This window comes from Phyllostomus hastatus, unplaced genomic scaffold (assembly GCF_019186645.2).
Source record: "Phyllostomus hastatus isolate PE091 unplaced genomic scaffold, TTU_PhHast_1.1 phas_scaffold_1224, whole genome shotgun sequence".
NCBI lineage: Eukaryota > Metazoa > Chordata > Mammalia > Chiroptera > Phyllostomidae > Phyllostomus > Phyllostomus hastatus.
Window position 1 is genome coordinate 1,266,615 of NW_025334008.1, and position 15,315 is coordinate 1,281,929.

The following is a 15,315-nucleotide window of genomic DNA, read 5'->3' on the forward strand; positions in this document are numbered from 1 at the left end:
TTCCGGTCTGTGCATTTTGTCTTTGAGAGACATGGGAAATGGGGCAATCTTAGGCCAAAGACAAGAATGATGATAATGGAAATAACTTAACGGTCAGGCCCACCCATGTGGCACACGGCCAAGGCCAAGATAGGACTGACTGAATGGTAACAACACAACACCCACTTTGAGGTTCAGAGCCTTAATTACTTGCATAGACAGCAAAAGAAAGGATTGCCAAAGGCGCCAACTCTCCGTGGTCCTTGTCACACATACAAAAATGGGTGACACTACAACACAAAGGGCTGGCCCTGGCTGGTGTGGCTCAGTGGACTGAGCACTGGGTTGTGGGCCAGGTCCCTAGTAGGAGGTGCTTAGCAGCCACACATTGATGTTCCTTTCCTTCCTTTCCCCTCTGTCTAAAAATAAATAAAAATCTCTCTCACATACACACACACAAAGAGCTAGACAGCCACAAGACTTGTGCGGTGCCCTGTGCAGAGGAGCCGTGCCTGATTAAAGCCTGCCAGGGGTAGTTGGGAGGCGAGAGGGAGATGGGCTGGTGGCCGTGGCGGGGACGTTGCCCTGCATCTATTTGTTGAGGCTCTACCATGCACCCAGCGTTATGTTAAGCACTTTACACGCATTATCTCGGTTCATGCAAAGGAAGAGACCGTTGTTAGGTTTTGAATGAAGAACTGTCTTGAAAGTGAGTGATGCAGTGGCTTTGAGGACACAGTGCTGTGCTGCCGTCTTGCCTGTCTGGTTCCGGAACATTTCCATCACCCCCAACTAAGCCCCCTGCCCATTAAGCAGGTACTTCCCATTGCCCCTCCCCAATTTTCTTTTTGTTTGACACCTGCTATTCTGTGAACCGGGGGAATGAGTTTAACCCTTGCTCACCCTTGGTAGTTTAGCCTTTGGGGCCTCTAGTGTGTTGGAGGTCCCTCAAAAGATATGTCCATATCCTAACCCCCAGAATCAATGAATATGACCTTGGAAAAATGCCAACATGGGCTCTGAAGTCCAAGGACAAGGGTCCTTAGAAGATACAGAGTCAGTTAACAGAAGGAGAGGCCCTGTGAGGGTGGAGGCAGAGATTGGAGTGAAGCAGCCACAAGCCCAGGCACGCCAGGAGCTGCCAGAAATGAAGAGGCCGGGAAGGACCCTGCCGACACCCTGACTGGGGGTTTCTGGCCTCCAGAACCCAGAGAATAACTTGGCGGTAGTGAGTGGCAGTGGTCACAGGGAACAGTACCAGTTTATCGTGGTGAGGGTCATCTTTCAGATGTCCCATTTGGTGACCCCAGGGTTTTCATTATCCTTCACCTCTTGGTGCTGAGCAGGACAAGAGTCTTCAAAAACAGGCTTCAGATTTTTGTCCACAGCTCAGCCTTCCTGTGGATGTCCACCCTGGATGCACAGAGCTGCGGGGACAGGGGCCCTCAGTGTGAACTTAGTTTCAAACACGCCTCCCTGGCTGGTGTTGCTACCTAGCAGGAGCAAGTGGAAATTTCTAGATCTAAGTTCACACCACACCAGCCAGGGCCAATTTAAAGGGTTTTGATCAGCATTTAAAAATAGTAATAGAGCCCCGGCTACTGTGGCTCAGTGAATTGAGCCTCCGCCTGCAAACTGAAAGGTCACCAGTTTGATTCCCAGTCAGGGTCCATGCCTGGGCTGCAGGCCAGAACCCTAGCTGGGGGCATGCGGTATTCTCTTCCTCTTTCTCTGCTTCCCTTCCCCTGTCTCTAGAAAATCAATCAATCAATCTTAAAAAACAATAGGAATAGAGAGCCTTGGGTAGCTCAGTTGGGTAGAGTGGCACCCCTATACGCTAAGGCTGCAGGTTCGATCTCCAGTCAGGGCACATACAAGAAGCAACCAATGAATGCATAAATTAGAACAACAAATCTCTGTTTTCCTCTAAAATCAATAAAAATTTAAAAAGGAATAGAATAGAATAGAATAAAAAACGTGCAGAGTGGTATTTCGTCAAACTCTGTTGACGTGAAGTGAGTTCTTACTGTGCACCAAAAAAATCTGGAAGCCACTGGTCGCCAGCCCCCAGCTTCGAACTCTGATTTTCCACATAACTGACCATGAACCCCAGATCCAACTGCCTTTGTCCTAGACCTAAAGCAAACATTTCGGGTTTCCCGGCCGCGCTGTCTTCCAGCACTCCGCCGCCAGGTGGCGCCCGTGTCCGGCCGTAAGCGGGCTTGGCTGCGTCCTCTACTCAGGTGGTCCCAGGCGTTGATGTCCTTCTGCTCTCGCGTCGCCCCGAGGATCCTGTTTACTGGGACTAGAAGACCTGACCACGAATATAATTCCGGAGCAAAGGGCAGGGAGAAGGGCTCTGGACACAGGGATGTGGTCATGCTGAGACCCATTCATCCCTTCCTCACTCCACCTGTTCTTAAACGCCTCCGTGCGCCGAAGTCACCGCTCCCAGAGCTCACGTCCGGTGGGGAGGACCGACAAGACCCCAAATCCACGATCTCGTCAGTGCTGGGAGGCCTCCCCGCCTGGTGTGGGGGCGGGACAGACCGTGGTGGAGACCCCCCCCGACCCCCAGCCGGCTGTGTGACCTTGGGCAGCCTGCTCAGCCTCTCTGTGCCTGTTTCCTCTGCTATAAAATGGGAATAACAGCACCTACTCCATAGGGTTGTCGCGAGCACTAAATGAGTTAATTTTCATAAAATACCTGGAAGGGCCTGGTATGGATAACCTATCACAAACGCTGTCTTCTTGAATCCTCCACCTGTAATCTGGCGTTTTCTTTGATTCTGTCCTTGGGAGGGAAGAGAAAGAAACACTCTCAGCCCCGCCCCCTCGCCACTCCCTCCGTCTCTCTCGGGGCTAGGTACTGCAGCCCTACAGATCCAGTCCCTGCAATTGGTCAGAGCCCCTCCCAGTCCCTCCCCGCCCTGGAGCACAGCCAAACCCTGGGAGGAGTCTGGGGAAGTCACCTGACAACTCACTCCGCAATTTAGGCCAGGTTCGCCCCTGCTCACCCTGCTCACGTGCCTGAGCTCAACAGGTGAATGCACCCTCACGCCCCAACAACACCTGGGGAAGCTCTAGAGTGCCAGGGTTGGTGGGCTGTGAGGAGCCGAGGATTCAGCTGTCCTGCTTTCAGGTCAGCCTGCTGGGCGGTCCAGATCAGGTACAGAGATAGCACTTCCAAGCCTGGAAGAAGTTAGTCTCCTTGTGCAGAACGGGCCAGAAGCTGGGGCCCCCACTCCAGGGGTCTTGCACAGCGGGTGCTGCAGGACCAAATGTTTTCATTCCTATAAGAGCAATTCTCCTGCTTAAACACAGTAATGGCTCCTGCCGCTCCAGAATAATGACCTGAATCCTCAGTGTAGCACCCAAGATACAGGGCCCCTCCCACTGTTAGCCTATAAGGCTGGTTTCCAATGCCCACCACGTGGGCACCCAAGCACTGAATACACACTCAGGGACACAGACATGTGCACCCACAGGCAGATGCACAGGTGCAAAGACTCACACACACACACAGATCTGCTTTTCAGGCCAAGGAGACCCAGAGGCAGTGGTGTCTCCTGCATAAGAAAAACAACAGGGTTCTTCTCTTCCGCTGGACTCTTCCTAACTTTGGGTGACTCCGTGTCCACACCCCTATATGTCAATGCGACATTCTCAGAGGTCCCTGGAATCCTGCCAATGGCTGACCTCCCCACCCACATCCTTTCTGGCCCTCTGTTGGAAAAACAACAAATAGCTTACTTGCTTGGAAAGAAGGGCAGTTTCAGGGGCCTGTTTTGCAATTCTGCAGAAATAGGAAAATTGACTCAAACCAAGACAAAGCCAAATGTCCAGGTCAAAAGCAGGTCCTGGGGTCCCCTCTCCACAGCGCCTGTCCCCACTAGGCCCTTCCCCAGGAGTCCAGGCTGGGCAGTGGACCATACAGTAGCAAAGGCAAGAGGAGGACAGGCAGGGGATGCAAAGACCTTGGGTGGACAGGCCACGGGTTGTAGATGTGCTGTGCTGATGCGGCGTGGTGTCCCTGTGGAGCCACCTGGGACCATTCAGTTAAAAAAAGTAAAAGTCACCTTATGTTTGAGAGACACATGACTGAGAAATGGGGAAGTGGTCACCCTGTTTCCTTCTGTGTATTTGTGATACTCAGCAATTTCTCTGGTCAACAACTTTCCAGCTCAAACAAGCGCTGAGCCCTTAGGAGGGAGTACCGAGTCCAACAGGGGGTGCACCGAGGACAGGGAGCCCTGGTCTGCAGAGTCTACAGACACAGGCAGCTGGCCATGGGGCCTCCACTTAGGGAAACAATGGCTTCCTACACCACAGCCTGAGGAGGGGAACAGATTGCTCTGGAAGCCCCCAAGAGCTCCCTGAGGTTTGATGATTTACTGGAAGAACTTTGTGAACTAAGAGAAACTGTTACGTGTTATCAGATCAAAAGGATACAGATTAAAATCTGCAAAGGGGAAAGGTGTATGGGGCACATTCAGGACAGACCAGGTGCAAGCTTCCCGTCCTCTCTCCTAGAGGAGTCACGTGGGCAATGCTGAGTTCTCCTAGTGCTATGGGTTGAATTGTCCCCTCTCCTCCAAATGCACCTATGGAAGCCTTAACCCCCAGTGTGACTGTGTTTGGAGCTAGGGTCTTTAGAGGTAATTAAGATTACATGAGGTCATACGGGTGGGGCTCTCATGCATAGGATTAGCGTCCTCATAAGAGACACTGGAATCCTGGCTGGTGTGGCTCAGTGGATTGAGTGCTGGCCTGTGAACCAAAGGGTTGCTGGTTCAATTCCCAGTCAGGGCACATGCCGGGGTTGGGGGCCAGGTCCCCAGTAAGGGGTGTGCAAGAGGCAAACACCCAGTGATGTTTCTCTCCCTCTCTTCCCCTCTGTCTAAAAATAAATAAATAAACTGTTTAACAATATTGTGGTAAGATATATATAACATAAAACTTACCATTTTAACCATTTTACAGTACACAATTCAGTGGCATTAAGTACATTCATAGTATTCTGCAAACATCACTACTATCTGGTTCCAGAACTTTTCCATTACCCCAAAAGGAGACCCTATACCCATTAACAGTCCCTCTTTGTTCCCCCTCTTCCAGCCCCAGGCAGCGCTGATCTACTTCCTGTCTCCATGCATTTGCCTATTCTGGATACTTCATGTATAAGTGGAGTTGTACAGTGTGTGGCCTTCTGTGTCTGGCTTCTTCCACTTAGCATAGCATTTGAGCATCACTCATGTTGTAGCGTGGATCAGAACTTTGTTCCTTTTTATGGCTCAATAACACTGTGTTGTATGGATGGATCACCTTTTGTTCAGTGTTGTGCTTTTTTTTTTGTTTGTTTGTTTTTTAGAGATAGGGGAAAGAAACATCATTGTGCAAGAGAAAGATTGATCAGCTGGCTCTTGTGCGCTCCCCTACTGGGGACCTGGCCCGAAACCCTGGCATGTGCCTTGACTGGGAATCGAATCAGCAACCTTCTGGTTCGCAGGCTGGTGCTCAACCCACTGAGCCACACCAGCCAGGGCTGTTCAGTGTTTTTTTTAAAAATTGATTTGGTGGAGGGTGGGAGAGGGAGAGAGAGAGACTGATTTGTTGTTTCACTTATGCATTCATTGGTTGCTTCCATATGTGCCCTGACTAGAGATGAAACCTGCAACCTTGGCATATGGGGATGATGCTCTCATCAATGAACTACCTGGCCAGAGCTTGTTCAGTGTTTTTCAGGCTTGACTGCGGGGTGGGCAGTGCAGACCCTCACAGGTGCCCAGGGCTCCTCCCTCTCACCTGAGCATGACCCAGCCCACTCTGTGCCTGGGTAGGAGCAGGGCCTAGGACCCATCTTGGGGATTGTGCAGGAGTGGAGGTGGCAGAAGCATGACCCAAGGTTCCAGTACCCTGGGTGCATGCTCCTTATCCCTGTAGACTTCGTTTACAAAACACATATTCAGAGATAAAATTATTAAGAATTTCAAGGCAGCAATTTCAGAGCATTGAACCCCTGGTGCGAGGCCCTTAGGAGTGCGCAGCCCTGTGAGACTGGCTCCCATTTCTCACTGTGGGGCTAGAAGCCCTGTGGGGACTAGAGACCCAGCCCCAAGACAGGCAGGGGGCAGGAGGCAGAATGCCCGTGGGGAGCCTGGGGGCGGGCCCTGGCTTTGGGGTCACTCTAAGGTGAGCCCCTGGTGGCAGCAGCTGGGTGGTCATAGTCTCCTGGTTGCTCCAGCTCCTGCTTTGAGTAGATGTGTGCCTGGGAATGAATGAATGAATGAATGAATGAATGCTTCCAGCACCTCACCTGGAGTCCTCACTCCAACAGCCACCAAGAGCCCATTCCTGGGACCACCCTACCCCTGAGAATGGTACCGGGTGACCCTGCATTCTCTCTCTGCCTTGTTACTTTCCTCTATGAAAGGAGAAGTCCCAAGAAGAGGCTCCCAAGGTTCCTCTTCTGTGGATGGTCCCCACCCCCATCTCCTCCAGAAGCTTCCTGTTGGAGCTTCCTTCCAGGCTAGACAGGCAGGCCCAGAAGCCAGATAGTCCAGGAACAGGCCCAGCGCCGGGGACCCCGGAGATGCTGCGGCTGCTTCTGCCCTTGCTGTGGGCAGGTGAGTGAACCAAGGGCCAGGGGTCCTGGGCCAGGGGCCAGTGCGAGGGTGGGGGCTGATGTTGCAGCTGAGCCTCTGTGTCCCCCCAGGGTCCCTTGGGAAGGATCCAGGAGGGTACAAACTTCAAGTGCCAGAATCGGTGACGGTGCAGGAGAACCTGTGTGTCCACGTGCCCTGCACCGTGACCTACCCCCGGGTCGGCGGGAACGACTCGACCCCTCTTTATGGCTACTGGTTCCTGAAAAAGAATAATCTCACAGAACTCCTGGCCACAAACAAGAAAATCAAGAAAGTGAAAAAGAAGGCCAGATTTTCATTCTACTTCTCTGGGGGCCCCGGGGACAACAACTGCTCCCTGAGTATCACAAACGCCCAGAGGAGCCACCGAGGAAAGTATTACTTCCAACTGGAGAGAGGTCTTGTGAACCGCAGTTACCCAAGTAACCTCGTCACGGTGGACGTGACAGGTATGTAGTGGAATACCAGGAATAGACCACAGGGAGGCGCTGCAGCTCAGGGCTGGACTGCGTCTCTTAGAGGCACACAGCGGGGGTCCCCGATGAGGTCTAGCCTCCGGGTCTCTCCTCTCCAGAGCTGACACAGATCCCCGACATCCGCGTCAAGGAGCCCCTGGAGTCGGGCTGCCCTGCCTACCTGACGTGCTCCATGCCCGGGGCCTGCGAGCCCCTCACCATCACCTGGACTGGGGCTGTCCTCAGACCCCTGGGGCGGGACCAGGCGGCCTATAACTCCTCGGAGATCCTGCTCACCCCTCACCCGCAGGACCACGGCACCAACCTCACCTGTCGGGTCACCTTTCCCAGGACTAGTGTGAGCAGGGAGAGGACCCTCACACTCAACGTGTCCTGTGAGTGCGGAGCCGGGATGCCGGGTGGGGGAGGGGCCTGCAGGAAGGGCACAGGCTTTGCTGTCTCCCACTTCTCATTTCTGCGTCCCCTGGGGTGGGTGGCTGTGGAACGGCCGGCTCTGACTCCGTTCCTCGCTGCGTCTCCCTGTCCAGACGCTCCACGGAACCTGACCATCAGCGTCTTCCGAGGAAGCCCCAGAGGTAAGCAGGGATGTCCCCTCCCCCAGGATGGGATCGAAGCCCAAGGCCAAACCCTGGAGGGGCACAGAGGTGGGAGGCGCCCAGCTCTCGCTGACACTTTGTTTTAACCTACTATTCATTATGTGCTAACACGATTTGCAAATACGTGTACCACCCAGGGTAGGAAACAGGACAGCCTCTCACTCCCTTTGGAACCTCCTAAATGCCCCTTTCCCATTCACGCCCTAGTTACTATTCTTTTTCCTTTATTTTACTTTAGTTCCGCTTCAGGTATAACTGAGGGATAAGTTATATACATTTAAAGTGTACAGCGTGATAATGTAATATCCATACACACTGCAAAAAGATCACCACAATCAAGGGAATGAACACGGCAACATTCCCACTATTATTTTTTTTATCCTCACCACAGGATATTTTTTCGTTGCTTTTAGAGAGAGAGGGGGAGAGGGAGGGAGAGAGGGTTTTTAGAGACAGGGGAATGGAGAGAGAAAGAGAAGGAGCCTAACATTGATTGGTTGCCTTTCTTTCGTACATGCCCCCCACCTCCCACACCCCACCCCCTGCCCCCGACTGGGACCAAACTTGAAACCTAGGCATGTGTCCTGACCAGGAATTGAACCTGTAACCTTTCGCTTTGCAGGATGGCACCCAAACAACTGAGCCACACTACCCAGGACATACTACACTTTTCTTATAATTTTACCAAATATGTTTGAATCTTCCCTGGCTGGTGTGGCTTAGTGCATTGAGTGCCAGTCTGTGAACTGAAAGGTCACTGGTTCGATTCCCAGTCAGGGCACATGACTGGGTTGTGAGCCAGGTCCCAAGTAGGGGGTGTGCGAGAGGCAACTCATCAATGTATCTCTCTCGCATCAATGTTTTCTCCCTCTCTTTCTCCCCCCTTCCCCTCTCTCTAAAAATAAATAAATCAAATCTTAGAAAAAAACCCAGATATGTTTGAATCTCTACACAATGTTTAATTCACCATGGTTTTGAAGGCTTTATGTGAATAGGACTGAAACACATGTTCCTGTCTGATCTTTTAATTTTTTACTTTCAGTTGAAATGAAATTCACATAACATAAAGTTAGCCATTATAAAGGGAACTCCAGTGGCATTTAGGGCATTCACAATGTTGGACAACCACTGCCTCTCTCTGGTTCCAAAACATTTTCACCCCTCCCAAAGGAAGCCCTGTGCCTATTAGCAGCTCCTTCCTTTCCCCCCGCCCCGTTTCTCTAGCCCCAGGAGACTACTAATCTGCTTTCTGTCTCCAAGAATCTGCCTGTTCTGAATATTTTATACAAATGGAATCACCCAGTATGTTGTCTTTTGCATCTCTTTCCCACCTGGCTTCTTTCACTTAGGGTGATGTCTTCAAAAAGTTCCTTTTCATGGCCGAATACTATTCCATGGTGTGAATGGATCACCTCTGATTTCTCCCTGCATCCGCTGATGGAACACTGGAGTTGCTCCCACCTCGTGGCTAATGTGACTAGCGTGGGGTCACAGTTACCTCTTTTGGATGTGGCTCCACCCCGTGTCCTTGACATTCATCCATGTGTCTCCTCATCTCTGGATCGCTCTACTGTGTAGGAGACACACTCCAGTTTTCCATTTCACCTCTGTTGGGCACTTGAGCTGTCGACTGAGTTTGCTTTCCATGGCATTGCCACTTTGAACGCTCCCCTGGCGAACGGGATGGCATTTCTCCAGGGCTCTGCTCCTCAAGCTTTACATAGCCTGCGACTTTCTCCAGGATCTTGTGACAATGCAGCTTCTGCATTTCTAACCAGAGCCAGGGGGTAGCTAATGGTCCAGGGCCACAGGCTTCATTCCCAACACCCCTTCCTCCTCTGTGAATTTTAAAGATTTTACTTATTTATTTTTAAAGAGAGGGAGAGGGTGGGAAAGAGATACGGAAACATCAATGTGTGGTTGCCTCTCATGCGCCCCCTACTGGGGACCTGGTCTGCAATCCAGGTATGTGCTCTGACTGGGAATCGAACAGGTTGGTTCACAGGCTGGCACTCAATCCACTGAGCCACCCCAGCCAGGGCTCCTCTGCAAACTTTAGAGTGCAACCTGTCCACACGCTGCTTGTCCCGAGGTAACTGGGGGAAGGAAGGAGAGGAGGAGGTAGACGGGAGGTCCCGAGACGCCTGGAAGGATGCTTCCGTGTTGCTGGGTCCTTTGAGGAGGGGCACTGCGTAGGTCAGGAAGGAGAGAAATGTGGACCAGGGGGGCTCCTCGAAGAAGTCAAGGAGCACAGCTCCTGTGTCCGGCAGCGGATGGATGCAGGGAGAAACAAAACGTGGTCCATCCAGGTGGGGCACATGATTTGGCCATGGACAGGGATCAAGCCCGGGAAGCGCCACGCTGAGTGAAAGAAGCCGGAGGTAGGTGCCACAGAGTCTGCCTCTATTTCCGTGCGCTGTCCAGACTGGCAGAGACAGAGAGTAGGGTAGTGGTGGCCTGGGGAGGGGGGATGGGAGGACGCGGGGAGGCGCTGGAGGTGTGCACCGTTTCTTTCGCGGGGGCTGACGAAAACGTTCTAAATCGATTGTGGCTATGCTATGTACAAGGAGTTGTGTGGCACGAGAATTACATAGCTCAACGAAGCTGCTTGGAAAACTTAACTTGGCGATCCCTTCCCAACTTAAAAAAAAAAAAAGTAAGTAAAGGAGAGAGAAGTGGGTAGAAGACTCGGGAGCGCAGGCCTGGGCTCAGCGCCCCCTCCCTCTCCGTGCCCCCAGAACTGGAACACGTGGGGAACGGCTCATCTCTTCCGGTCCGGGAGGGAGACTCGCTGCGCCTGCTCTGCGTCGCGGACAGCAACCCTCCCGCCACACTGAGCTGGGCCCGGGGCAGCCGGACCCTGAGCCCCTCCCAGCCCTGGAACCCGGGGGTCCTGCAGCTGTCCCGGGTGGAGTCGGGGCACGAAGGCGAATTCTCCTGCCGAGCTCAGCACCCGCTGGGCTCCCTCCAAGTCTCCCTGCATCTCTCGGTGCACTGTGAGTGGGGGAATGGGACACCTGGGGGCAGGGCGCCCGGGTCCTGGGAGCGTAGAGGCACAGCTGACCCTTCTCCTCGCTCCCCACAGACCCCCCACGGCTGCTCGGACACTCCTGCGCCTGGGAAGACGAAGGTCTGCGCTGCAGCTGCTCCTCCCGAGCCGAGCCGGCCCCCTCGCTGCGCTGGCGGCTGGGGGAGGGGCTGTTGGAGGGGAACCCCAGCACCGCCTCCTACACCATCACTTCCAGCTCCGCGGGGCCCTGGGCCAACAGCTCCCTGAGCCTCCGCGCGGGGCTCAGCGCCGGCCTCAGGCTCAGCTGCGAGGCTGAGAATGTCCACGGGGCCCAGAGCGCCAGCGTCCTGCTGCTGCTGCTGCCAGGTCAGGGGCCTGCGGGGGCCGAGGCTGAGGGAGAAAGGAAGGGATCAAAGGGAGGACTGAGCTGGGGAGTGGGGCTGCGGCCAGACAGGAAGGGATGAGAGGGAGGAAGTGGTGAGGAGCAGAGCCCCGTAAGGGCCGGAGAGCTCAGGCTCCGCGGGAGGAAGGGGCACGGGGCCTGGGGCTTGGATGGGGAGTCACCCCAAACCCCACTGGTCTGCAGGGAAGCCCGAGCTGGGGAAACCATTCCTCCTGGGGGCTGCCGGGGGAGCCGGCGTCGCTGGCCTGCTCAGTCTCTGCCTCTGTTTCATCTTCTTCAAGTGAGTGTGACCCTGGGGGGAGGGAGGGGGAGGCTGTGGGGGGAAGGGGTCTGGGTCCTGAAATCTCAGACGGCCCCAGCAGTGGCCCAGGCTGCGAGAACAGGGCAGGATCAGTTTCTATCCCGACCCCAGCCACCCGTGAAGGGCACTTGCTCTCATTATGAAAGTCATCTGCCTAAGTGTGTCCCCCAGTCCCGGCTTTGGGCAGCCCTTCCAGCCTCTTCGGCAGGGGGGCAGAGGTCACACTCCAAGCTCTCAGCCAGGCAGGCTGTTGAAAGGTCCCCGTCCCCCCTTCAGAGTGAAGACCCGCAGGAAGGACATGCCTGAGGCTGCAGCTGGTGGGACGGATGCCCCCTCCCTGCGGGGTCCCACCTCCCCGGTGAGTTGTGGCCCTCCATCCACCAGAATCCCTCCTCCAGTCACCTCCCCAGGGTGGCCATGGCCTCCTCTGTCTTGATGCCTTAAGGCGATCATCTCGTACCCCAAACAGGCATTTCCTCTTGTGTCCCCCTTTACTCAGTCGCCCGGGCCAGTGACCTGGGCGCCCCCCTGCCCTCTGTTCCCCGTCTCCTCTCCCAGAGCCTAGGACCTGTCCATCTCACTGCACGTGTTCTGGTCCAGTGGGTCCCTCCCTGCCCCCACAGCTCCACCTCCCCCTCCTTCCTCTCTCTCCTCCCCAGCACAGATGTCAGAGGGGGCCCCAAATAATTGTCTACTACAAGTGTAGGGGTCCCCAAGACACTCTCATGTTCCATACCTCACCAGAAGGAATTCACAGGACTCAGAAAAGTTGTTTCATTCACAGTTACAGGTCATTACAGCCAAAGGCTGTGGATTAAAGTCAGCCAAGGGGAGGGGCGCCTGGGGAGGGTCCAGGAGATGCAGGCACCAGCTCCCACCGCAGTGTCTCCCAGGGGGCCCAGCGGGACAGCGCTTACTTTTCCCAGCAGCGATGAGTGAGACGCACGTGGATGTCCCCACTGGGAAAGCTCACCTGAGCCTCAGTGTCCAGTTTTCACTGGGGGTCAGTCAGGGAGGCACGGCTGACTACCTTGGTAGCTGGACTCAGTCTCTGCCCCCTGCCGAGGTCCAGCCGATACCGCACGCCCCAAGGCCCTCGCCATCCCTCACACGGGCTGCCTGGTGAGGCCCAAGGTCCCAGGTGAACAAGACACTCCTGTCAGGCAGGACATTCCAAGGGCTTAGAGGTTCTCTCTCTGGTGCTGGGGACAAAGCCCAAGCTTTTCCTTGGGTGAGGTTAACCCTTTGCTGTGATATCCTTTGCAGGGTTCATAAGATAATTTCATGAATTCATTTGCTTGAACCTCTGAAATGCTCAGTGGTCCCTGAGGGCAGTCCAGGTCTGAGCAAATTCCTGCCCTTCTCATACTGCCTGTGCAATTTGCAGTTAGAGAGTAATATAATTGACTACTACCTTAATGGCTGCTTCCCCTCCTGCAAGCGGAAGGAAGGTCAGGGTGTCTGCTTTGTTCCCCAATGAATAGGCAGGGCCTGGTACAGGGAAGCTGTCCCATAAGGTAGCGGACACTGAAGCCAGAGAGACCAGGCATGCACCTTGGCGGTCTCAACAACTAAATGTGTGCTTTTGGGGGTACTTACTTAGTCTCAGATTCTCCACCTGATACTTGAGAATAGGGATAGCGTCACCCAAGTAGATTGTTGAAAGGAATCTAGGTGACTGGCAATTGATTACTAAGGTCTAGACATTATTACTCTCAAATATCTGTTGACCGCATGAATGAATGGGGGTTCCACCAATGTTTGTGATTAGATAAAAGACTAATTTGCTCAGTTTCCAGGTCCCTTGCTGTCTCCCAGCCCCCATTCTCCTAATCTGACTCCCTTTCCTCCTCTCCACTCAGGGTTACCAGCATAAGTGCCCACCAGGCATCCGCAGGGACCACTCGGCCCCGGCAGCGGCCACGCCCACCTCGGGGGAGGAGCACGAGCTCCATTACGCCTCGCTCAGCTTCCAAGGGCTGAGGCCCTGGGAGCGTCCGGACGAGGAGGCCACCAGCAGCACCGAGTATGCCGAGATCAAGATCTGCGAATAAGGACCCCCAGCTCCGGCGACCTGTGGCTGGAAGACCCAGGGCTTCTCCGGGAAGGGAGACATCAGGGGCAATTACTGAGAACGAGCTAACGACAACTGTGCGGGTGTCCCAGTGGTGTGGTGATGGGCGGAACTGGGCTCGAATTTCAGCCCCATCACCAATCAGGAGCACGAATTCGAGCACGTCACTGTTACTTCTCAGTGTCCCCTCTGTAACGTGGACACGAGAAACCTAACCCGTAGGGCTGTGGTGGGGCGTCGACGCAACAATGAACAGTAAAGCGCTGGACAGGTGCGCGTGCGCAGAGGTCCCCGCGCCTCAGGTCACGCGTTTTCTCAGGGCAGCCCGCCTGGAATTAGGGTCCCGGCATCCTGATGGGGACCACTCTGCAGAGCTGTTTCAGCTCCAGGGCTCCCTGAAGGCCTGGGCAAGGCTGTCGCTGGGCGGCAATGCAGCTCCGCCCCACCTGCCTGTGACCCCTCCCCTCCATAGGGACCGCCTCCGGGGCATGGCCGCTGCGCACTGGTCTCTCAGAGCGAGCTTCCTAGAAGCCCCATTTGTTTTTTGTACCACACACACAAAAAATCATTCACTGATGACCTGAACTAAGTGATAGCTTATCTAATCACACACCTCTTTCTTTCATTCTATGCCCCTGACACTTTGGTTCTCCTTAACCATTTCTTTTTGCAGAGGTTGCTTATAAAATTCCTTGCCGTTACAGCCTATGTCCCATTTACTTTGGAATTTGTTTTCACAGTGGTCACATCCAACTTATTTTGTTTGCTTTTGCATTGATTGCCCATTGAGTTTCCCCCGCAGTTTGCATTAATAGGAAAACATGAGCGTGCTGAGCCAACACAGTAAACAGGCTTTGGCATAAAGTGAACACCTTTGTGCCCTGGATTGAGGCAGGAGCCAGCACAGAAAGAACTCTGAGACTGCAATACTGTCACTGGCCAGCATCTAGCACCCTGGTTGCCAGGAAATGCCTTTTACCAGTTAGGTGGAATAAATAATAAACCGAGGCAGGGAGGAGGAAGGAGACAAGTCTCACAAGCTAACTCGGGCAGGCCTGAGCCTGGTCTGATAATATTGCCAGGTGTTCTAACATCACAAGAGACACTATATTAGCAAGAAAGGAGGGAAGTCCTTGAAAGTCTATGTAACATTTCCACAGTCTGGGAAAGAAAGCTTTGAAACTGTGCTTTCATCCCAATGCCTGAATGTGGGAGAGGGTCCCCGGTGCCCATAGAAAGAACCCATAAAATAACTTTGGTTAATTGCCTATCTCTGGTCACTATCTGTTTTACCAGGGAGTCTCTGATGCTTACAGAAAGAGCCCATAAACAACTTTGGAAAGTGCCCCAATTTTAATTAACTGCCTTCTGTCATGTATTTGTTTTAAAACAAGGTGAACAAATGGGGCCTGGAGCAAGATAAGGATTTGGGGTAACAGACCCCTGCACATACCTGAGTTTGGGTAGTCACATCCCCTCAGCAAAGCTGGCACCACATTTACCCATTAATCAATATGTAACTTTTTTTCCATCCTATCCCACCAACTATATAAGTCCTCAGTACAAAGGACTCTCTCTCTCTCTCTCTCTCTCTCTCTCTCTCTCTCTCTCGGGCTCAGGGTGCTCTTGGCTCTCGGGCCACAGGGCCTCTGGCCACCCAGCCTCAGGCTGCCTTGGGGCTTGTCACCCTGGTCTCCAGCCACTCTTGCTTTTCTCAGCCTGCTTTGCCCTGAAACTTTGCCTTTCACCCCCTTACCCTACCCAGTCCTGTTCTCTTCCATGGGAATGGGCCACTGATAAACTGATTACATACTACTAGATTTGCTATGTAA

General features: G+C 53.7%; 1 protein-coding gene across 1 annotated transcript; it reads left to right on the plus strand.

The window, feature by feature from the left end:
* Positions 1 to 6,121: 6,121 nt before the first annotated feature.
* SIGLEC11 (sialic acid binding Ig like lectin 11) lies at positions 6,122 to 15,057 on the plus strand. Its single transcript, XM_045856221.1, has 10 exons — positions 6,122 to 6,127; positions 6,413 to 6,605; positions 6,695 to 7,072; positions 7,198 to 7,473; positions 7,627 to 7,674; positions 10,434 to 10,691; positions 10,781 to 11,071; positions 11,292 to 11,388; positions 11,686 to 11,767; positions 13,272 to 15,057. Exons 1-10 carry the CDS (start codon positions 6,122 to 6,124, stop codon positions 13,461 to 13,463), a joined length of 1,821 nt encoding a protein of 606 aa, XP_045712177.1. The 3' UTR covers positions 13,464 to 15,057.
* Positions 15,058 to 15,315: the final 258 nt, after the last annotated feature.